General features: G+C 39.7%; 1 protein-coding gene across 7 annotated transcripts in view; it reads right to left on the bottom strand.

The window, feature by feature from the left end:
• kiaa0825 (KIAA0825 ortholog) overlaps positions 1-23,283 on the bottom strand; it is a 398,499-nt gene that overhangs the window by 302,330 nt on the left and 72,886 nt on the right. For 5 of the 7 annotated variants that reach the window (XM_048528205.1, XM_048528203.1, XM_059644749.1 and 2 more), the window contains exons 5-9: positions 21,755-21,925; positions 18,015-18,106; positions 17,479-17,697; positions 6,799-7,064; positions 4,680-4,830 (exon numbers count right to left, since the gene is read on the bottom strand). In XM_048528205.1, coding sequence (XP_048384162.1) covers positions 4,680-4,830; positions 6,799-7,064; positions 17,479-17,697; positions 18,015-18,106; positions 21,755-21,925 — 899 coding nt within the window. The remainder of the gene's footprint in view (positions 1-4,679; positions 4,831-6,798; positions 7,065-17,478; positions 17,698-18,014; positions 18,107-21,754; positions 21,926-23,283) is intronic. The other 2 variants (XM_059644748.1, XM_059644751.1) reach the window with 2 other exon arrangements.

Here is a 23,283-nt window from a genome sequence, read left to right as displayed (position 1 = left end):
TACAACATTTTGTAAGTTTAGAACCAACACATTTACTGACTGCAGCCAGTATCCCATGAATTGAAACCACAGTCATGATTTTAAGTCATCTGTACATGTTAGCCCTGTTGTAAGTCTTATGTTCACACATCACAACTTGCGCACACTGCCAGCTATTCAACTTGTCCATCCTATGAGATAAGCTAATAACATAGGCATAGCGATAGGCATATCTGCAAATTAATAACAAGCAAAGTAAATAGCAGGTGGTGTGGTTTCAGTTAGTTCAGACGGGTGGAGAGCTTAATTGTGACACTGACTGATCCCAACACCATGGACTGAATTCCCACATCGGCTATGTTACTGTGGAGTTCCTACTTTTTCAACCTCTTTCTCTCTCTCTCTCTAATGAGAGAGCAGCCCTATGATCCATTAGGAATATGACGACTTGTCCTTTACTGCAAAAGTAATATTATAAAATAACTGGTAGAGCAACTCAAATAATGAATAATCCATCTGTGGGCCTTGTGATGGAGACATGACCTCTGAAGTGTTTTGGAAATTAGAATAGTTCAATAAGTTTAAACTTGCTTTATTTTATTCACACAAAGGACATGGGTGTGGCTAATTGGCCAGCATTTATTGCCTATCCCTAGCTGCCCTTGAGAAAGTGGTAGTGAACTGCCTTCTTTAACTGCAGCTGCCCACGTGCTGCAGGTTGACTCACAATGCTATGAGGGAGAATATTACAGGATTTTGACTCAGCAACAATGAAGCAGTGTTGATATATTTTTAAGTCAGGATGGTGAGTGGCTTGGATGGAAACTCGCAGGTGGTGTTCCCATGTCTCTGCTGCCCTTTCCCTTCTAGATGGAAGTGGTCATGGGTTTGGAAGGTGCTATTTAAGGATCTTTGGTGAATTTCTGCAGTGCACCTTGTTGACAGGGCACAGTGTAATGACTGAGTATCAGTAGTGAAGGGATTTAATGTTTGTGGATGCGGTCCCAATCAAGTGAGCTATTCTATCCTGGCGTCAAGCTTGGAGTATTGTTGGAGTTACACCCATCCAGGCAAGTGGGCAGTATTCCATCACACTCCTGGCTAGTGCCTTATAGATGGCAGACTGGCTTTAGTGAGACAGGTGATAAGTTATTTGCTGCAGTATTCCTAGCCTCAGATCTGCTCTTGTAGCCACCGTGTTTACGCAGCAGGTCCAGTAGAATATCTGGTCAATGGTATTACCAAAGATGTTAATAGTGAATGATTCAGTGATGGTAACACCATTGAATGTCAAGGTGCAGTCCCTCACTGCCTGGTATTTGGGGGACAATAATGTTACTTGCCACTTGTAAAACTATTTGGTAAATTGTGAAGAGTTGAAAAATCTATTTTCTTCAGATCAAAGAGGAATTTAAAATAAGGGATAACTAACTAGAAATTTATGCAAGAATATCACAGTCACCTTGTTCAAGGAATCTGAATTCAACAAAAACCTAGAATTGAGAGTCTAGTGATGGCCATAAATCTATTATCAATTGTCAGAAAAACACATCTGGTCCACTGATGTCCTTTAGGGAAGGAAACTGCTGTCCTTATCTGGTCTAGCTTACGTGTGATTTTAAACCAACAATAATGTTGACTCTTAACTGTCCTCTGGGCAATTAGGGACCGGTAATAAATACTAGCCCAGCTAGCGACGCTCTCATCCTGTGAATGAACAAACGAAAAACAGGTTTTCAGGATCAGGCCATAGGACCACAAGAAATAGGAACAGGAGTCGACAGTTCAATCCTTCTAGCCTGGCCCATCATTCAATAAGATCATGGCTAATCCAACATTCTTCATATTCACTTTCCTGCCTTTTCCTTAGATTCTTGATCAATAGGGGAATCAAAGATTACATCTCAACCTCAAATGTTGAAAAAGGACTCTGGCCTGCAGGTCTTGGTGGCAAGGAGATCCAAAGACTCTTAATCATTTGAAAGAAGAAATTGTTCTTCATCTGTCTTGAATTAGGGCCCCTTTATTCTGAGACTATGTCCTCTAGTCCTAGACTCTCCCCAAGGGAAAACGTCCTCTCAGCATTTACCCTGCCAAGTCCATTAAGAATCCAATATGTTTCAAAGAGATTACCTCTCATTTTTCAGTCTTAGTGCAAATATACATGGCGCTGGTGAGGCCACTTCTGGAGGACTGTGAGCATTTTTGGTTCACTTATTTAAGAAAGACATTATTTCATTGGAGGCTCATCACAGAATGTTCAGTAGGATGATCTCAGGTATAGAGGAATTGTCTATTGAGCAAAGGCTAAACAGATGGAGTTAGCAAAGGCTAAACAATGGAATCAGAAGAACGAGAGGTGATCTCTTTGAATTTGAATTCGAATTCAGCTGCCCAGAAATAAGGGCCAAAATTTCATTAGCCTTCCTAATTACCTGCTGCACTTTTGTGTTAACTTTCTGAATTTTGTGCACCCCAAATGTCAAATTTCCTGTTCCTGATGCCTGGCCTGCTGTGCTCTTCTAGCTCCACACTGTGTTACTTTTGCCCCCAAGTGGAAGTTGGTTAGCTCATTTGGCTGGATTTGCAAAGAGGAGTACTCCAACAGCATGGGTTCAATTGCCGCATCAGCTGAGGTCAGCACATAGGATTCTCCATCTGAACCTCTTTCCCCCACCTGAGGCATGGTGATCCTCAGGTTAACCCACCATTGGTCATCTCTTTCTCTCTCTAATGAGCTGGCAGTCCTATGATCTGGTAAAACTATGGCGACTTTACTTTTACCTAACCCCCAAGTCACTTTGTGTTGCAGCTTTCTACAGAATTTCTTTCAAAGAATCTTACATTGCAGAAGCAGGCCATTCACTCTATACTGATCCTCTGAAAAGCATCCCACTCAGAATCCCCAACCTTGCATTTCCTACAGCTAATCCACATAGCCAACTCATCCCTGGACATTATGGGAGATTTAGTATCGCTAATCAACTTAACATCTTTGGACTAGGGAAAGAAAACAGAGCACTCAGAGGAAACCTGCGCTGACATGGAGAAAACATACAAACTCCACACAGTCACCCCAGGCTAGAATTGAACCTGGGCCCCTGGCACTATCAGGCAGCAATGCTAACCAGTGAGCCACCGTGTCACCCTATCTTCTCTATTTAAATAGCACTATTCTTTTGTTTTCCTTCCAAAATGAATTTCACATTTTGATACATTATACTCCATTTGCCAAATCTGTGCTCACTTATTTAAGCCATCAATGTCTTTGTAAACTCTTTATAACTTTTACAACTTGCCTTTCCACCTATTTTCGTGTCATCTTCAAATTTAGCTTCAGCACATTTACTTCCTTCCTCCAAGTCATTAACATATTATAAACAGTTGTGTTCCCAACACTGATCCCCGCGGAACCCCCTTCATTACAGTTGTTAAACTGAAAAAGAACCCCTTATAGCCACATGCTGTTTCATTCCAATTAGCCAATTCTCCATCCACAACAATATACTACCTCCAAGACCATTGGCTCTTATCTTATGATGTAATCTTTTCGGGATAGCATTTCAAATCTCTTCTGGAAGCCCAAATACAATACATCTACTGGCTCCCCTCTATATACTCTGGTGGAGACTTCCAACAAATACGCTAATAAATTAATCAGACTTAATTTCCCTTTCATGACTGACTTTCCTAATTGGTTATGATTTTCCAAATGTGTTGCTATTACTGCTTTACTAATTGATTCAACATTTTTCCATCAACTGATCATAGGCTAATCGGTCTATAGTTAACTGTTTTTTGTCTCCTTCCCTTTTCAAATAGGGGTATCACAAATGCAGTCTTCCAGAAATTGCAACTAATGCATCTGCTATCTTTGTAGCTACTTCTGTTAGATGCAAGCCATCAGGACCAGGGACTTATCTGCCTTTAGCCCCTTGGCTTGTGAAATACCACTTCTCTAGTGATGCTAATGGTACTTCATTCCTCCTCCATATTCCTCAGTATTAAAGGGATGTTTGAAAGATGGATGCAAAATATTTGTTTAACTCCTCTGCCATTTCCTTGTTCACCAAAACCATCTACTCAGATCCATTTCCTAAACAGCTTATGTTCACTTTGACCTCTCTCCTTTTTAAGCTGACTCATCCTAGTGAGAGTGATGCCCGTTTCTATGGCCACTGCCAATGTTATACTTCAGAATGGAGGATTCTGCCCTTTATGATTAATCTGAAGGAAGCTCTTCAAAGTAAACACAAGACGTAACTGCTTCAATTTCCCTACTGGTCTCATTCCTTTCAATTTTACTTCTATTTAATTTTCAACTCATGCCTTATCATTCAAATCTGCAACTATAGTAATAACTTGACCATTCAAAGCTGGGTAAAAACAGCATCTTTCCACTTAATTATTTTAAAATCCACTAATCACCATTCCAATCTAGACTGTGCCAAAAGTGGAGGACAATGTGCAAAATGCACACAAAAACATTCTCCCCAAAAAATTCATTATTATTTACATCAACATTAAGCATGCATTAATCTACCGTGTGCCAATTTACACTGCAGTGCTGTAAGTAATACCCTCTTTTTAAATAAGATTGATTCTTCTTTTCCCACTCAACAGATACAATTAAAATCACAATTAGAACGCAATTACCATAATAAGTGATAAACAAGGAAGTACTGAATTAACTTACACACCTCATAAAAAGATTTAGAGTCATCCCAGTGGTGGCTCTGCGCATCTTGGAAAATGCTTGTTGCACAGACTCTTATGCAGTAATTTGTAACTTGAAACTGAATCACTCTGATGAATTCTTGATATCGCTGAATTGGCAAGGACAACAGCCTGCTTAAGAGAATGATTGAAGAAACAGAGATTTCAGGTCTCAGCATAAGACGACACAAGATCTCAGTGCTACAAATGATTCTGATTATTAGGTATCAATCAAACATCCATTTCTTCACCATGACACAAAAAATTTCAACCTCATTTCTGTGTTTTTAGTTAAAGTAAATATAGATAAAATCAGTACTGGTAGTGAATACGCAGCACTAATCATGCTTTTCTTAGGAAGCAGACATCACTGCGAATGGAGGTTTTGTGATGCAATGGGTAGCATCCCTGTCTCTGTGGCAGAAGCCTTCGGTTTAAGTTGCACCCCGAATTTGATGGTTGAGTAAGGCTTATTTCCTTTTATACATTTGCAGGATATGGGCGTCACTAGCTAGGCCAGCATTTATTCCCTATCCCTTATTATTCCAGAGGGCAATAAAGAGTCAACCTCATTGCTGTAGATTTAGAGTAGGCCAGACCAGGTAAGGGTGACAGTTTCCTTTTCTAAAGGACATTAGTAAACCAGAAGGGTTTTTCCTGATAATCAACATTGGTTTCATGGTCACCATTAAATTCTTATATCTAGATACCTATTGAATTCAAATTCCTTCAGCTACCATGGCAGGATTCGACCCAAGTCCTCAAAACATTGGCTGGGTCCCTGGATTAACAATCCAGCAATACTACTAGGTCATTGCCTGCTCATCTGTAACACTGTTTAGAAACAGCAGCAAAAGGAAGCCTTTATTAAAAAAAAAAGGACGGAAAACAAAGGACTCAGACCAGCCAACATGGCTTTGAGAAGGGAAATCATGTTTGACCAGGCTTATGGAGTTCTTAGAGGAAGCTGTTGTGCATAAAAGGAATCGATGAATGTATGATACTTAGATTTCTCTTCACAATTTATATAAGCAATTTAGGTGAAAGGATGGAAGGTGTATTTGCCAGGCTTAGTGATGACACAAAGATAAGGAGGAAAGTAAGTTGTAAAGAGGACACAGAGAAGGCTATAAAAATATACTAGGTTAATTCTGTAGCAAACATATGGTAAATAGAATATTATGTGGGAAAAGTGATATTGTCAACTTTAGTAGGAAGAAGAAAGAGGTGTATTATCTAAATTTTGAAAGATTGCAGAGCTCTGAGATTCAAATGGATCTGGGTGCCCTCATGCCTGAATTATGTGCCTAATGGAGTGGTATCATTTATCATGAGGGGAATTAAATACATAAATAGGGAGATTATACTTCAATTCAATTACAAAGGGCACTGGTGAAGTGACATCTGAAGTACTGCGTACAATGTTAGTTATGTTATTTAAGAAAGGATACAAATCTTTTGTGGCAGTTCCAGGAAGATGTATGAGACTAATAGAATGGGGTAGTGGTGGAGGTGTTGTCTTATGAGGAAGGATTGAAAATACTAGACTTGTATCATCTAGAGTTTAGAAGAGTAAGGTGTCTTGATTGAAAAATAAAAGATCCTCAGGGATCTTGACAGGATAAATGTGGAAAGGATGCTTTCCCAGTAGGCAAAATCTAGAACTAGGGGGTCACTGTTTAAAAATAAGCTATCACACATTTAAAACAGAGATTAAGTGATTTTTTTTCCTCTGAGCATCTTTAGAATTCTCTTCCTTAAAAAGTGGTGGAAGTCAAGTCCTTGAATATTAAAAAGCATAGGCAGATAGATTCTTACGCATGGGCATGAAAAGTTATCAGAAGTTGGCAGGAATGTGGATTTGAGGTTATAATCAGCCATGATTGTATTGAACGACATTGTGTGGTTAAGGGCTGAATAGCCTATTTCTTGACCCTAATTTGTACGTTTATATGTCTTGAACTTAGAACTAAAGTAATCTCTCCCTATCATCTACTACAACTAGATATCATCAGATGCTTTTTGGTAACTATGAAACATTAATTTATTTTCACTGTTTATACTTGCATTTGCAATTTAAGTGCTTAAGTACAGAGAACTTACTTTGTGTTCGACTCTTTCAGTAAATTCTCATATTTGGTTAAGTAATTATGGATGAATATTGCTGTAGAGAGGATTATATACAGATTTTGTACTGGAACCTTGGAAGGGACCTCTTTACTTCTTTCTTCAAGTCGAGACTGCATATCTGCCGCCACTTTAGAACAACCATCCAAAAAGGTTTCTCTAATTTCCTGAAGAAAACTCTCATTGCTTGCCAGGGCCAATGGAAGCAAAATGTCAAATTCTTCCATGATGTCAGAACAAAACTAGAGAAGAAAAAAAATGCAGCATTATTTTAGTTGATGTTGACATAATGTTAGTTGATGTTGACATAACAACATCCTTGATACACTCCTTAAACTCTTGTATCAAGAGAACCACAGTCCAATAATATACAAGTACTGCAACATAATTGGTTGATTTACTTTCAGATAAATTGTTTTAATAGAAACATTTATTGTGAAATTCATTACTTTCAGTGTATTAGTTTACAGAATACCTTTTTTGTGTATTAAAGTTTCACTTGTAACTAACATACATGCAATAAATAACACATCTGATATAATTGCAACTGAATTCTTAATTTGCCTTAATGTTTTGAATACTGGTCACCAATTTAATCTCTGTACTGTAAACCAGATGACACCAAGATATGAAATGGCACAGATGCTGAGGCTCAGAAGCATCACGATAAGGAGCAGCAAAGGAAATGTGTGTATTCCTAACAGTAATAGTAGACAGGGTTCGTACCTTTGCATAAGATAATAAACTTAGTGCAGTGAAAGTTTGATTCAAAGACTGGTGTTGAAGAAGTGAGTTCTGGTTATGAGGCATGGGCACCAGCATTGGCGAAATTGGGATGTGTGCTGTTGGAACAGTCTACATCAGTACCATGCTGGGACTGATGATCTCATGAGCAACATAACTAGAGAACTAGAGTTTCAAAGTAAACACGTGAGGCTAGGGATCAAGCTTGGTCAAGTGTAACAAACCAAGGAATGGAATCAAATTCGAAGAGTGAAAAACAAGCATAGAAAATTAAGATCAAAGAATGGCAAGAAGGGACAGATAGTAAATCTAAGATCATACTAGCAGTTAAGACTAGATGTTACAAAGGCAACAAACAAAAAGACTAAAGCTTTTGCATCTGAATTTGCATAGCATGAAAAACAATGAATTGATTGCACATATTAAAGTATACGAATATGACAGCCAGTGCACAGTCAAGATTTTGGTTCTGAATTTTAAGGTATACATGACATTCAAAATGAATAGGATGCTAGATAAAGAAAAAGAGGTAGCACGCCTAATCAAAGGTCCTATTAGTGCAATAGTTAGAGGTGACCTTGATTCAGGAGATCAGATTGTAGGACCCATTTGGGTAGAAATGAGAAATGATAGGGGAAAGACATCACTTATTGGTATGGTTTACAGTGTCCCAAACACCAAACACAATATACAATAAATCACGCAAAAATAAATAGTGTGTTTGTGATAAAATGTTGGCAGTAATAATGGTGATCATAATCTGCATATAAACTGGAAATATCAGATTTCTTATAGCAAGTGTTGATGATGAGTTCACAGAATGCTTTTGAGAAAACACATTCTGGAACCAACCACAGAAGAGATTATTCTGGATTTGGTGTTGTTTAATCAGGCAGGATCAAATAATGATTAATAATTTTAAAAAAACCTAAATAGCAGTAATAACAATGTAATTGAATTTTACACTAGTCTGAAAAAAGAGTGGGTCTAAAACTAGTATTTTAACCTTAAAACAATGTGGGCATGTAAGCTGAGTTAGTTGACGTGATCAGGACCTCAAATGGTGAGTTTCAGAATTACTCCCCACGCCATGTGCGGTTGAAATCAAGAATAAGAGAACAGACTAAGTGCATGGCTGAAAGCATAGTGTAGGAGGGAAGGATTTATATTCTTGAGGATGCAAATATGGGACCTGGATGAACTATATGGGTTCACCCCAGTTGGAATGGTTGCTTGCACAGTGGATAATGTTTAAACTAGAGTTATAGGCAGAAATAAATTGAATGGGGAGACATGAGTGAATATAAAAACAATGGGAATAAATGACAGAAAAATTGAGAACAAAAATGGAAGGCAGAGAAAATGAAGGCTGGCAGCAAATTTTGATGTTTAAAAAACATGTTAAAAAAATCAAAAAGTCAATGTAATGTCTTTTACATGTATGCTTTGAAATACCTTTTTTGGATTTTTGAATGTTGAACTAGTGATGCATGCACATTCTTTCTGTTGAAAAAAAAGGATTTAATGGTTAACTTGTAAGTATTTCTGTAGCCAGGGTGATTTCTTTTAAAGCACAGTATTGGAAAGAGGCTTCCTGGTAAGTCATAGAGTTTGGCTTGCATTAGGAGAATTTAAGAGCAAAGAAAACAAACAGTGTAGTGTCTAGATTTCAGGTAGATGGAACTTTTTGAGCCAAGGGGAAGCACCTATAGTTTGAAAGAACACTTTTTAATTTAAGTCTATGTAGTTCTGCAACATTCTTGGCTCAAGCTGGATGTGCAACACAATTGCTACTGAGAAAGAGAGGTAGTTTAGGATGACAAATAAAGAAGTTACCTCAGTTCAACGTTAGTTTAGGGGCACCATACCGAAAATGTTTGTTCAAAACCCTTAAGGGTTATGTGAAGCTAAGAAAATCTAAGCTCACATACAGGAGGAATCAGAAAATGGCTATCAGATTCTAAGGTTTAGGAATTAAAACTACAGTTAGGTCATATTCTATCTGGGATCGATAAGAGAGTTTGTCTCTTGTGTAATGTAATAGGATGCTGTTAGGATTAATGGAATTGTACTTTTACAGTATGCGTTGAAAACTTTAAACAGGTATATAAATAATTTGGTTTATCCAATTTTTGTCTTAACTTATTTTGCATAATAAAATTTTGTTTCATTGTTAGAAACCAAGCCTGCTACACTGCATCTTTATGTTCCAATGAAAAGCTGCCTTGACAAAACCAAAAATAAAATCAAGCTATATTTCCATCTGGGATCTGACTTGACCAGTAACAAATTAGCTGGATTCATAACAATGTCTGAAGGTAATATATCTGAATGCACAGAGCATTCACAATAAGGCAGATGAATTAATTGCACAAACAGTTACATACAGATACAAAATAACTTCTAAAAAGACGACATCGTTGTAGGGTGACCAAGGCTGGAAACTGAACAATCAAGGGTATTCAATCTGCAGGAATAACAGTTAGGATAGAAAAAGATAGACAGTGCAATAGCAAGAAAGGGCACTTTTTTTACATTCATTTTTGGGATGTGGACGTCACTGGCTGGCCAGTACTTCTTGCCCATTCCTAGTTGCTCTTGAGAAGGTGGTGGTGAGCTGCTTTCTTGAACTGCTCCAGTCCTCCTGCTGTGGGTTGATCCACAATGCCATGAGGGAGGCATTGTGGATCAACCCACAGCAGGAGGACTGGAGCAGTTCAAGGGTATTCCCATATGTTGGCTGTCCTTGTTTTTAATGGAAGTAATAGTGCGTTTGGAAGGTGCTATCTGAGGGTCTTTGATGAATTGCTGCATTGCAGCTTGGAGACAGTAAATTCTACCGCTATAGAGCTTCAGTGACGGAGGGAGTGGATGCTTGTGGATGTCTTGTCAATCAAGCAGGCTGCTTTGTCCTGGATAGTGTCAAGCTTCTTGAGTGTTGTTGGAGTTGCACTAATCTAGGCAAGTGGGGAGTATTCCATCACACTCCTGCCTAATGCCTTGTAGATGGTGAACTGGCTTTGAGGAGTCAGGAGGTGAGTTAGTCACTGCAGTATTACTGGCTTTTGACCTGCTCCTGCAGCCACTGTGTTTATGTGGTGAGTCCAGTTGAGTTTCTGGTCGATGATAACCCCTAGGATGTTGACAGTGAGGGTTTCAGTGATGGTAACACCATTAAATGTTAACGAGTGGAGCGGAGATTGTCTGTTAACAGTCATAGTCATAGCTTGACATTTGTGTGACATGAATTTGACTTGCCACTTGTCAGCCCTAGCCTGGATATTGTCCAGGACTTGTTGCATTTGAACACGGGCTGCTTCAGCATCTGAGGAGTCACGAACAGTGCTGAACATTCTGCAATCATTGGCGAACATCCCTGCTTCTGACATTAAGATAGAGGAAAGGTCAATGATAAAGCAGTTGAAGATGATTGGGCCTAGGGCACTACCCTGAGGAAAACTCCTGCAGAGATGTACTGGAGCTGAGATGACTGATCTCCAACAACCTCGACCATTTTCCTATGCGTCAGGTATGACTCCAACCACCTAATAGTTTGCCTCCGGTCACTACTGATTCCAGTTTTCCTCGGGCTCCTTAATAACAACAAGGCTGCATTTGACCAAATGTAGTAAGGGTTGTCACTCTCTCTCACCTCTGGAATTCAGCTCTTTTCCCCATGTTTGAACCAAGGCCGTAATGAGATCAGGAGAGTGGCCCTGGAGAAACCCAAACTGAGTGTCACTGAGCAGGTTATTGCTGAGCAGGTACAGGAAATCTAGATGTGGAATCAATCTAAATTGAATTTAAAAATCACCAAAGGTGATAACCATAGTGGGAGTTCACTGTAGGTGTGCAATTAATAGTGGTGGGTAAGGAATGACATTCAACAGGAAATTAGAGAAGCACACAACAGTGCCGCAGTAATCACAGAATCATAGAATCCATACAGTGTGGAAACAGGCCCTTCGGCGCAATGAGTCCACACCAATTCTCAAAGCATCCTACCCAGGCCCATTCCATGCTAATCCACCTAGCCTACACAAGGAGAACAGATTTTGCTATTACATTGGAGCAACAGGTGATGCAGCCACCAAGATAGTTAAAGAAGTCTCCAAACCCATGAGCAATCATGTGCCGGTTACTAAAATCTGCGAAAAACTGAAAAAGAGTGACAGTCAAATCTGTGATCTAAAATACGGTAAGAGTTAGGGTAGTTGCAAAGATGGTGCTTGAATGGTTTGGTTTTGAGGACCAGTTACATAAACTTGGCTTAAATTTCTTCGATTAGATGATTCAGGGGTTATTTTAATCCAATGATTCAAGAATTAGTGCAAGCCAGTTCAATCACTGTAATCAATCAACTCCTCCGCATTGAATGCTGTTTGTAGCTATTGGTAATAATCACTGGTAAACAGCACGGAAACAGACCCTTTGGTCCAACTCATCCACGCCAATCAGATATTCTAAAATCTGGTCCATTTGCCAGCATTTGGCTCATACTCCTCTGAATCCTTTCTATTCACATACCCATCCAGATGCCTTTTAAATATTGGAATTGTACCAGCCTCCTCCACTTCCTCGGGCAGCACATTCCATAGACACACACCACCCTCTGCATGTAAAGATTGTCCCTTGGGTCCCTTTTTAAATCTTTCCCCTCTCTCCTTAAATTTATGCCCTCTAGTTTTGGACTCCCCTACTATCGGGTAAGAGACCTGGGCTCTTCACCCTATCTATGCCTCTCATGATTTTCTAAAATTATATAAAATCATCCCTCAGCCTTTCTCTCCAGGGAAAATGGCCCCAGCCTATTCAGCCTCTCCCTAATGTTCATTCAAATCCTAGCAACATCTTTCTAAATCTTTTCTGATCTGTTTCAAGTTTCATAACCTCCTTCCTTCAGCAGGGAGATCAGAATTGAGTGCAGTATTTCAGTAGTGGTCTAACCAATGTCCTTTACAGCTGCAACATCACCTCCCAACTCCAGTACTCAATGCACTGATCAATAAAGGCAAGCATACCAAATGTCACTTTCACTATCCTGTCTACCTGCGATTCTGTTTCCAAGGAACTATGAACCTGGACTCCCAAGGTCTCTTCTGTCATTTAAGATATTTATATTAAGGTGTTACTGATATTTATTATTTTTAGGTAGTATTTTCCTTAGTTTGTATTTTTAGCCCTTATTATCTGCCTTCCTTGTTGCATGCCAAATGATCATTGTATGGTTCCTGTTTTTCTTCAGACCAGTTTTATTTTACATTAACCACTTCCAGAAATAGTTCTGGTTTATTTATTGGCATACTTTGACTCAGCCCACCTGTAATGGCTCTTCATGATGAATCCGCAATCTCCGCCTGCAGTGTAGAAATTCCAGGTTTAATTCACTGGAGTCCATTACTAATTTATGTCTGTGTCAAGCCAATGAAGAATTCTAGCTGACTGAGCTCCAAACCTCTGTCTTTGCTTGCTTGATGCTAGTGGTGCAGTTTTAGTTTGTTTCGCTGTTAATGCTGTTCTGCTTGGAAGTCAGTGGTGAGTGGTCTGTCCTTGGGCCTCTACTGCTTGTAATTTTTATTAATGACTTGGATGAGGGGATTGAAGGATGGGTCAGCAAGTTTGCAGACGACACGAAGGTTGGAGGTGTCGTTGACAGTATAGAGGGCTGTTGTAGGCTGCAGCAGGACATTGACAGGATGCAGAGATGGGCTGAGAGGTGGCAGATGGAGTTCAACCTGGATAAATGCAAGGTGATGCATTTTTGAAGGTCGAATTTGAAGGCTGAGTACAGGATTAAGGATAGGATTCTTGGCAGTGTGGAGGAACAGAGGGATCTTGGCATGCAGATACATAGATCCCTTAAAATGGCCACCCAAGTGGACAGGGTTGTTAAGAAAGCATATGGTGTTTTGGCTTTCAGTAACAGGGGGATTGAGTTTAAGAGTCATGAGATCTTGCTGCAGCTCTATAAAACTTTGGTTAGACTGCACTTGGAATACTGCATCCAGTTCTGGTCGCCCTATTATAGGAAAGATGTGGATGCTTTGGAGAGGGTTCAGAGGAGTTTTACCAGGATGCTGCCTGGACTGGAGGGCTTATCTTACGAAAAGAGGTTGACTGAGCTTGGACTTTTTTCATTGGAGAAAAGGAGGAGGAGAGGGGACTTAATTGAGGTATACAAGATAATGACAGGCATAGATAGCGTTGATAGCCAGAGACTATTTCCCACGGCAGAAATGGCTAACATGAGGGGTCATAGTTTTAAGCCGGTTGGAGGAAAGTATAGAGGGGATGTCAGAGGCGGGTTCTTTACACAGAGAGTTGTGATAGCATGGAATGCGTTGCCAGCAGCAGTTGTGGAAGCAAGGTCATTGGGGACATTTAAGAGACTGCTGGACATGCATACGGTCACAGAAATTCGAGGGTGCATACATGAGGATCAATGGTCGGCACAACATCGTGGGCTGAAGGGCCTGTTCTGTGCTGTACTGTTCTATGTTCTATGTTCTATCTCTGGTCACCATGGACAATTTAGCATGGCCAATCCACTAGCCTGAATATCTTTGGACTGCAGGAGGAAACCGGAGCACCCAGAGGAAATCCACATAGACAGTGGCCCAAGGGTGGAATTGAACCCGGGGTTCCTGGCACTGTGAGCCAGCAGTGCTAACCATGGAGCCATCAGATCATGTGTGATTTTAATCTACGTATAGACTGGGCACACCTGTGGTGGTTGAATTCCTGCAAATGTGAAAGTATAATTTGCTTCTTTTAAAAAAACTGGAGAATATGGGAATTACAGGCCGATTAGCACTACAGTCCATTGAAAAATACCAATAGTGTTGCACAAAGGCAACATTGATTTGTAAAAGGAAAAATGTAAGATAGCAGATATAAAATTAGATAGATCTCAAGATTCTCTTGACTGACTATACATTACACACAGAAACTAATTAGATTCTTTGAAGAGCAGATTGCATTATCTGCAAATTGAAACAGCTTGAAAGGATAAAGATGGTCTTTGGGTTTTTATGCTTTAACATGACCCAGTTATGTGGGGTAATTTGATTCCTTTCTTTGTTCAACTCCTCTACGGACCTCAACAAAGTTTTAATTTTAAAAGCAAGGTGATTTTGGTAATTAGGTCAGGTAAGCTAGTTTCTATGTTACCAAATGAAAAACTGTTACAAAAAAGTCTCAAAATAACACATGCTTTCATTCTCGCTCTCTCCAATCCTTGGAAAAATATAAAATTCTACAGAATGCTATCTTAAAAATGCTTTAGTAACCAACAATTAAATTGTTGGTGGTGGTTGGGGGGGGGGGGGGGGGGGGGGGGTTGGGCAATGGAGAAAGTCCTTATTCACAGATTGCCCAAATGCTGGTCTGCAGTTAAAGTCACTTTCCACACCAGTTGATAGCACTGGTGTTTGTTTCTTATTATAACTACTCCTTTTCCTGGGCACAATGGTGTATATTCAGATGTTTTCTTTGAGGATCCTCCTCCTCCAGTGATGAGGCCTTCTGCTGGGTTTTGAACTCTCAAATTTTCATAGATTATACAATGTGTGTGTGTGGTAGCATGCCATTCAGCCATCAAGTCCACACTGACCCTCTGAAGAGCATTCCACCCAGATCTACCCCTTTTACCCATTCCCTGTAACCATGCATTTCCCTTGAATAATCTATCTAGCCTACAGATCCCTAGACATTACAAGCAATTTAGCAAGGCCAATCTACCTAACCTGCACATCGTTGGGCTGTGGGAGGAAACTAGAGTATTGGAGGAAACCCACACAGACAGTTGCCCAAGGCTAGAGTCAAAACCAGGTCCCCAGCACTGTAAGGCAGCAGTGCTAACCACTGAGGCACCAGGCCTACATGACATTACAGGATACTAAACTAATCATAACAAAGTAGTGGACAAAAATACATCCCTCCTTAATGCACTCAATGCTTTTTATGTTTGGATCAAGCAGAATGCCAGTGGTGCGATGCAACTTGCACCAACACTTCCAGACTGCACCTGTTTCCTTAGTCACTGGTACAGATATGAGATTGTCTTTCCTCTGGTTTACCGTCAAGAGGCCAGAGTCCACGGTGGTGCACTCAGATCCTGTGTGGACCATCTGGTGGAAGTATTCACTGACATCTTTAAAAACTCTCCTTGCTACAAGAAGACAAACATCATCCCGGTACCTAAGAAAACACATAACATGCCTCAAAAACTACTGCCCAGTGGCTCTGACCTCCATAATCATGAAGTGCTTCGAGAGGTTAGTCATGGCCCACATCAGGTGTAGTCTCCGAGCCTGCCTTGGTCCCTTACAATTTGCCTACAGGAAAAACAAGTCCACAACAGCTGCCATTTCCCTAGCCCCTACACTCATCCCTAGAACATCTGAATGATAAGGATAGCTACATTAGGCTCCTAATTATAAACTGCAGCTCCGCCTTCAACACTATAATCCAAAGCAAACTAATTTCAATACTCCAAGACCTAGGAGACACAACACTCCTCCGTGATAATCCTCAACTCCAGTGACCCGCAAGGATACGCACTCAGGTCCCTACTGTACTCCCTGTACACCTAACACTCTGTGGCCAAATTTGGTCCAAATGCCATCTACAAGTTCGCTGAAGACACCACTGTTGTGGACTGGGTATCAAAGAATGACAAATGAGAATACAAGGAGGAGATAGAGTGCTTGGTGTCATGGTGCAAGGATAGCAATCTGGTTCACAATGTTATCAGAACAAAAAGAACTGATCATTGACTTCAGGAAGGAAGGAGGAGGCCACACCCACATCTATATCAAAAGAGCCGAGGTGGCGACGGTTGAGTGTGTCAAGATCCTAGGATTGACGTTAACAAATAATCTGTCCTGGACTTCCCAAGGTGATGCAGCAGGCAAGATGGCACAGCAACACCTCTTCTTCCTCAGGAGGCTCAAGAAATTCAGCATGTCGTTGGGTACGCTCACCAACGTTTACAGATGCACCATAGAAGGCATTCTATCTGGGTGCATAACAGCTTGGTACTGCAACTGCTCTGCCCAGAACTGTAAGAAACTGCAGAAAGTTGTATACACAGCCCAGGTCATCACGAAAGCCAACCTCCCATCCAGTGACTCCATCTATACCAACCATTGCCACAGAAAGGCTGTCAATATCATCATAGACCCCTCCCACTCCAGTAACACTATCTTCCAAACTTTTCCAAGAGGCAGAAGACACAGAAGCTTGAACACATGTACCAACAAGTTCAAGAACAGCTTCTTCCCTGCTGTTGTTAGACTGAGCCACTCAAATTTCAAAGTTAATGCTGATCTTGCTTTTGTGCACATCCTGTGCAGCCGTAACCTTGTTGGCCTCACTTTGTCTTATGAACTGTATGTTCTTATGTGTTTTGATCTGCCTACACTGCTCGCAAGTTCACAGTACTCAAGTGCATGTGACAACAATAAATCAAACCAAATCAAATGTCACCCTTTGGTGAGAAGGGTTTCACAGAAGGAAAGAGCCGCAGCTATTGCCTGTGTGACAAGTTCTGTCTGACTGTGTTCAAGAGTTATATTTCTCCAAACATCATGAACTGGATCATGCGACATCTTTCTGAAAGTGTTGTGGACTTGGTGTCTCAATTCAAGCAGTTTGCTTTCTTCAAATACAACTTGTTGCCACTAATGTCAAAGTATCTTTTACTTTTCAAATTGTTCCGTTCAAAAGATATATATATTCAATTAATTATAAAACTAAAACTGTGGATGACACATCTTCGTAACAGTGTTGTTAAATTCTTTTAATTATAGCACTGGAATGGCTGCTTTGTAAGTCTTTTTGTGGCATCCCTCTACTATGCTTGACAACTTTTCCTGGTATGTCAACATTCTGTTATGCTGGCATTGTTACCTTCGCAACTTTTTTGGGTTGCTCTTCCTCCATCCACTGATCCCATGTAGCTTGCTTTGGGCAAGTGCTTGTTGCTAAGCTTTTACTTGACATATATTGCTTTTTTTCTTCTTGCAGGCATCTTGAACATGTATCTTCAATGACCACTTTCAGGCAAACAGCTGCAGAATATCCTAGGCTCTTAAATGCATTTCTCCAACCATATTCAAGGGAAATAGACTACGAAATATACAAGCAAAAAAGTCAGTTAAAAAGTAAAGCCCCATTTTAATACAGCTAAAATGAAAAAAATTAAAAGTAAAGTTTAAAGAAAATGCAAATATATAGCTACAATAAATCTGAAAACAATGCTGGTGAATTTTGTAAGTGTGTTATCAAGCAATTATGTCACTTTATTAGAGAATATATTTTGGGGGATCATCTCTTAAAGCCAGTGTCGACCAAAAGTGACAAAGACGACTACCGGTGACTTTCTGGTTGAATATTTATTCTTCAAATTAAGTGTTATAGTGATTATTAGTATTTAAAATAATTACCTCAGTCAAAAGTAGTAACTGATCGGCTTGGATGTTAGCTTTGTTCATCTCTGATGGTCCATCAATGTTTGCTAGGGTCTTCTTAAGCACTCCTACGAGATCAAATACCACTGCACAGGTAAATATGGCCATACTGTTGATTATGGATTTCATACAATCTGATGAATGACACTCGTATATGCAAATATTGCTTCTGTTTTAGCCAGGTAAGAAAAGTATTTTGCATATGATTTGAAAATCACCCAACAGTTATAAAGATCTTCCATTCTAAATAGTGGTACAGGATTTGTGCCTTGGAGTTAACAGCATCCAATCTAGGGTGCAGACAAAATTGACAGCTTTCTGAATTGATGTTTTCATTCAAGTTAGATATCAAATCTATTTGCAACATCAGTCTAAAATCCATCATGAACCATCAGATTCAGCCAAGGTACAACTTAGATTTTTTTTCCCAGTAAAATATTCATTGATATGTTTGAATGGTTATTTTACAAATTATGTTAACAAAGTTGAAAATGAGCAAAGCAGAAGAAATATGAACATTCATCATCAAAGTATCTATTCTACAGTCAAAGTGTAATCTGATGTTCCTTCCAATGAATTAACATACTAAACTGTGTAGAATCATCTTTAAGTTTCACTGATGTACAATAGTGAGTTGCTTAGCAAATTCAGTATGTCTCAATTGTACAGGGTTTTGATAAGACTTTATCTGGGATTGTGAAGGATATAGTGCAATAGGGATGGTGGAGTGGATGTTCACGAGATCATTTCCTGATGAGAGGACTGTCCTAAGATGAGAGGTTGAATAAATTGGCCTGCAGTCTCTGAAGTTTAGAAGGATGGCAGACTGAATCATCCTGATTTCTGAAAGGGCTTCATAGCATAGACAGTGCTGTCCCTCTGCCTTGGGAAGCTAGAACATGGTAGCACAGTTTCAGGATAAGGGGCTGGTCACTTAGGGCTTAAAACAAAAGACACTTTCTCACTCCAAGGGATGGAGCTGGCTTCAAGCATATTTTTTTTATACCAGCATACAAACTAATTTTCTCTGTACATAAATTGTGCTTGAAATTCTCTAATCTTTCATAACTGAATTGCCTGATTTTCACAAATTAGATTGGAAAAACTTACAACCTAGGAGAAACACTACTCCGGTATGTTTTTAAGCATGCTACACCAGTGCAATGCATTACTTTTATTAATAATGAAGCTGTAACAAAAGCAACCAATGTTTGTAGATCAGTAATTTGGACAACAGTGATGTATTTGTCAGCAAAGATGAAAATTCTGTTTCCATTAATAAGTAATAGTTTATTGCAAATATCATAACAAATAATATGAAACAATTAAATAACATGTTACATATTCCAACAGATCCGAAATAAAAGTCAATCTCGTTTGATGTTGTACGTAGTGGGAGAAGGCAAGTCATTTCAACTTTGGGTGATGATGTTAAATATTATAGATTGACTACTTTTTACGCATCCTGCTTAATTTTCTTTGCCTTTGAAGTTCAGGCAAGATTCAAGACTCATTCTTTCAAGAGAGCTAAAAAGGCATTTTCAAGGTGATTTTCAGAAAATTTGGGAATGCCTTTGCAACAATTAGATTAAATTGTAACAATTGATTTTTTGTCATTATTATATTGCTGAACTGATTACGTGACTTTAAGAAAAGGGTAAAAAAATGGAATATAACTAAACAACTCCTTGAAGAAAGGAATTATGTTCACTCAGAATCCAATAATATTCATATTGTTAATACATTATATTGTTAGTATATTCTGCTGCCATTACACCATGTCTTTTAACAAATGTTGCAGCTAACATGGAGTCACCCAACTGATGCGTGGGGCAAACATTGACAATTTTAAAATGGGATTTTTTTAATTCACAAACAGAACATAAGAAATGTCATTGTCATTTTTGATAGTGTTAGGTACCTTCACTATTTTCAATATGCTGACAGTAAAAATACGCAGAAGACACTTGCAAATCTGTAATCTGGTTGCAAACTTAAATATTTAGAACTTTGTACATCTTCGTTGGCAGTCCTTGGGACCAAGGATGACTCTTCGAGGGGTGTTGGTCCTGATGTGACGAAACACCCAATGCAGGATCAACATAAGACTGAGCAGAATCTGCATCCGAGATCCCCTGACACATTCCTGATGAGGAAAAGGAGGTCAGGCATTTTTGCCAAGACTGCTTCTCGGCCATACTTCAGTAGGGATTCCATCTGTGCCAGTTTCCTTGTTGGTTCTCAGCTGTTGGGTGGATTTTCAGCCTTATGTTGGTCTGGGGTTGTGCTAAGATGGTGATGAGTGCCAAGCTGTGGGATGAAACCAAGGGCACTCATATTGAGGAAGTAATTCCAATTGGAGGAGATCCTCAAAGTGCTCATTCCAACAAGCAATGACTGCCTCTCTGTCTTCAATAAGCGACCTAGTTCTTAGCTCTCAGCGGTAAACATCCTTGGATGCTTGGGTCATATATAGTGGCAATCCAGGCTTGTTATGGCTGTCAGTGAGTTGACAGACTTTTGCATTCTTTCCACTTGTCAGCAGTTTTTTAGATCACAGCTGTTTTCATTAAGACAAATATAATAGAATGCTTGTTATGATCAGGCATACTCTGGGTATTGTCAGGAGAAGGGCTCCATTGGCATTTGCTTTCCCTCTGCCTACCTTGACAATCATTCATTTCAAGATCTTTACGTCCTTCCTTAACTCTGACATTAAAATCATCAAGAAGAATCAGCTTGTCTCTCTTGAGGGCAGGGGACAATGACAATCAAAGAATTTCTCTTTGAACCTCATCCCTTAATTCTACCGTTGGAGTGTATGCACTGACAATGGTGTACTTGTTCTTGTTTTGGGTGAACCTAAAGGGTCATGAGGCACTGGTTTATCTCACAAGGCTATTTGAAATAGCTTGTGTTATTTTGAGCCAACCATGGTGAAATCAGTGTTTCTCTCGCCTACCTTTCCAGAAAAGACTACCAAACAGTCCTCATGGACCAATGATTTTGTCCAGTGGCAAGAGTAAGTGAAACAATTTGAGACCAAGCAACACTACAAAGACAGAAACAAAAGTACGCACCACACAGGTACAAACGTGTGCACATGTAGTTTTCTAGGAAACCACATTCTTATTTTCCTGTATATTGGCTGTGCAGGGAGAATATGTTCCACATCAATCAGACCCTGTATGATCTTTAAAGCTCACTGCTGTCACAGTAAGCTGTGCACATTTGAGTACTTTAGCTCTCACTAATATGCAAAAAATCTACTGAAAATGTCTTCAAACAGACCTCTCACATCACTGTGATTTTAAAGTTACTTTCTGCAACGGTTATCAGTATAATTAAAAATGTTTATCATATTGCTACAGTGTGTCACGGCACAACATATCTTAATGATGACAAAATGTGAGGCTGGATGAACACAGCAGGCCGGCCTGCTGTGTTCATCCAGCCTCACATTTTGTTGTCTTGGAATTCTCCAGCATCTGCAGTTCCCATTATCTCTGATATCTTAATGATGCTTTCATTTATTTCCCAAAGATAGAACAAGCGTAGGCTGTCCACCCATGCTTCAAGATATAATGGTGCACAAGCCAGGAAAAAATAAGGAGGGAGGAAACAAAACACAAGTCCATATTCCCTGAAATTTAAATAAGAATGAAAAATAAGGAAATCAAATCATTCCAAACTTATCGGATGTTGGTAAACTTTACCTCGAACGTTTCTGCCATGCTGTGGGGAAATGCTTCCCAAAAATACTTCGGAAGCTAGTTCCTTCATTCGCTTTTCCACATGAAGGAGAATTTTCATCAAGCGTGAAAGGCACCTCAGCTGATGGGCAGCAAGACACAAGCTCCTTCCACTCTTTCCCTGTCCTTGTGGAACTGGTCAAAGAAAGTAAAATGAGGAAAATGTCAATTGGCAAATTACACTTTAAAAAAATCAAAAAAATTGTCTTAATGTTACTGTTGGTAATGTTATTGTGCAGCATTTGAAAACACCTTCAGACACATTTTAACAAAGGGCTTCAAAAGTATATTTTTTCCATCGCACTCACTCCAATGATAATGCACAACAACAAATACCGCTCAGTTACCCTCAAATGCTCATCATATCCTCCACACTGGGGAGGTGATGGCCTAGTGTATAATGGCTGGAATATTAATCCAGAGACAAAGGTAACATTCTGGGGACCTGGGTTAGAATCCTGTCATGGCAGATGGTGGAATTCTAATCCAACAGAAGTCTGAAATTAGGAGTTCAATGATGATCACAAAACCATTGTCAATTGTCAGAAATCCCCATCTGGTTCACTGATGTCCTTCAGGGTTGGAAACCGCTATCCTTATCGCGTCTAGCCTACATGCGACTCCAGACCCACAGTTCTGTGGTTGATTCTTAATTGCCATCTGGGCAATTCATAATGGGCAATAAATGCTGGTGTAGCTAGCAATACCCTCATCCCATCAATGAATAAAGCAAAATGCCAACCCATGTCCCTCCACCCACCTGTACTAGTTATTCTGGGCTCTACAACAATTCATGACCCTCTATCCATCTTCAATGGGACCCCCTATCCTCCATGTGAACAATTCTCCTCTACAGGCCTTCAGCATGACCTCCATACAATACAATCCATGGCTAATTAATAGTACTTCTGTGCCTACACACACTGTACAGAAACAAACACAGAATGCTACAGAAACTCAGCAGCATCTGTGGACAGAGAAAGACAGTTGACATTTTGAGGCCAGTATGACGCATTAAGAACATCATACACACTCTGTACAGAACTAAATGAAACCGAAGATAACAATGCTGAAAAGAAGCCATTCCTTGTGTACACCTGATTCACCAAATAAATATGTTTAAGTTCAAAGTTCTGACCAAAGCCTCAGTGTGCATATTTTGTTATGATTGAAAGTGAAGTGGCAATTTTACATTTTTCTAAGTCAATATCAGTGTTTCAACTGGACGTTTTTCAGGACTAAAAGATGCGGCTTTTAGCCCATTTTTGCATTTGACTGATATGCAGTGAATAATATGATTAGGATAGCTGTTGTCTTGCAGGAAACCTTCAATATACTCTACTTCCGTGTCAAGCTTGCTAACTCAGCAAATGGCCCAGACTATCCTTCAGGTGGTTCAAAACATTCAACGACTTGCATCCCTTCATCCATTCCATTTGCTCCAACGACAATGCATACCAATCAAAACCCTCAGTTCACCCTAATATCTCATC

The sequence above is a fragment of the Stegostoma tigrinum genome, chromosome 3 (genome assembly GCF_030684315.1).
Source record: "Stegostoma tigrinum isolate sSteTig4 chromosome 3, sSteTig4.hap1, whole genome shotgun sequence".
Taxonomy (NCBI): domain Eukaryota; kingdom Metazoa; phylum Chordata; class Chondrichthyes; order Orectolobiformes; family Stegostomatidae; genus Stegostoma; species Stegostoma tigrinum.
Note: the sequence above shows the minus strand (reverse complement) of the source record. Positions and strands in the feature narration are given on the sequence as shown.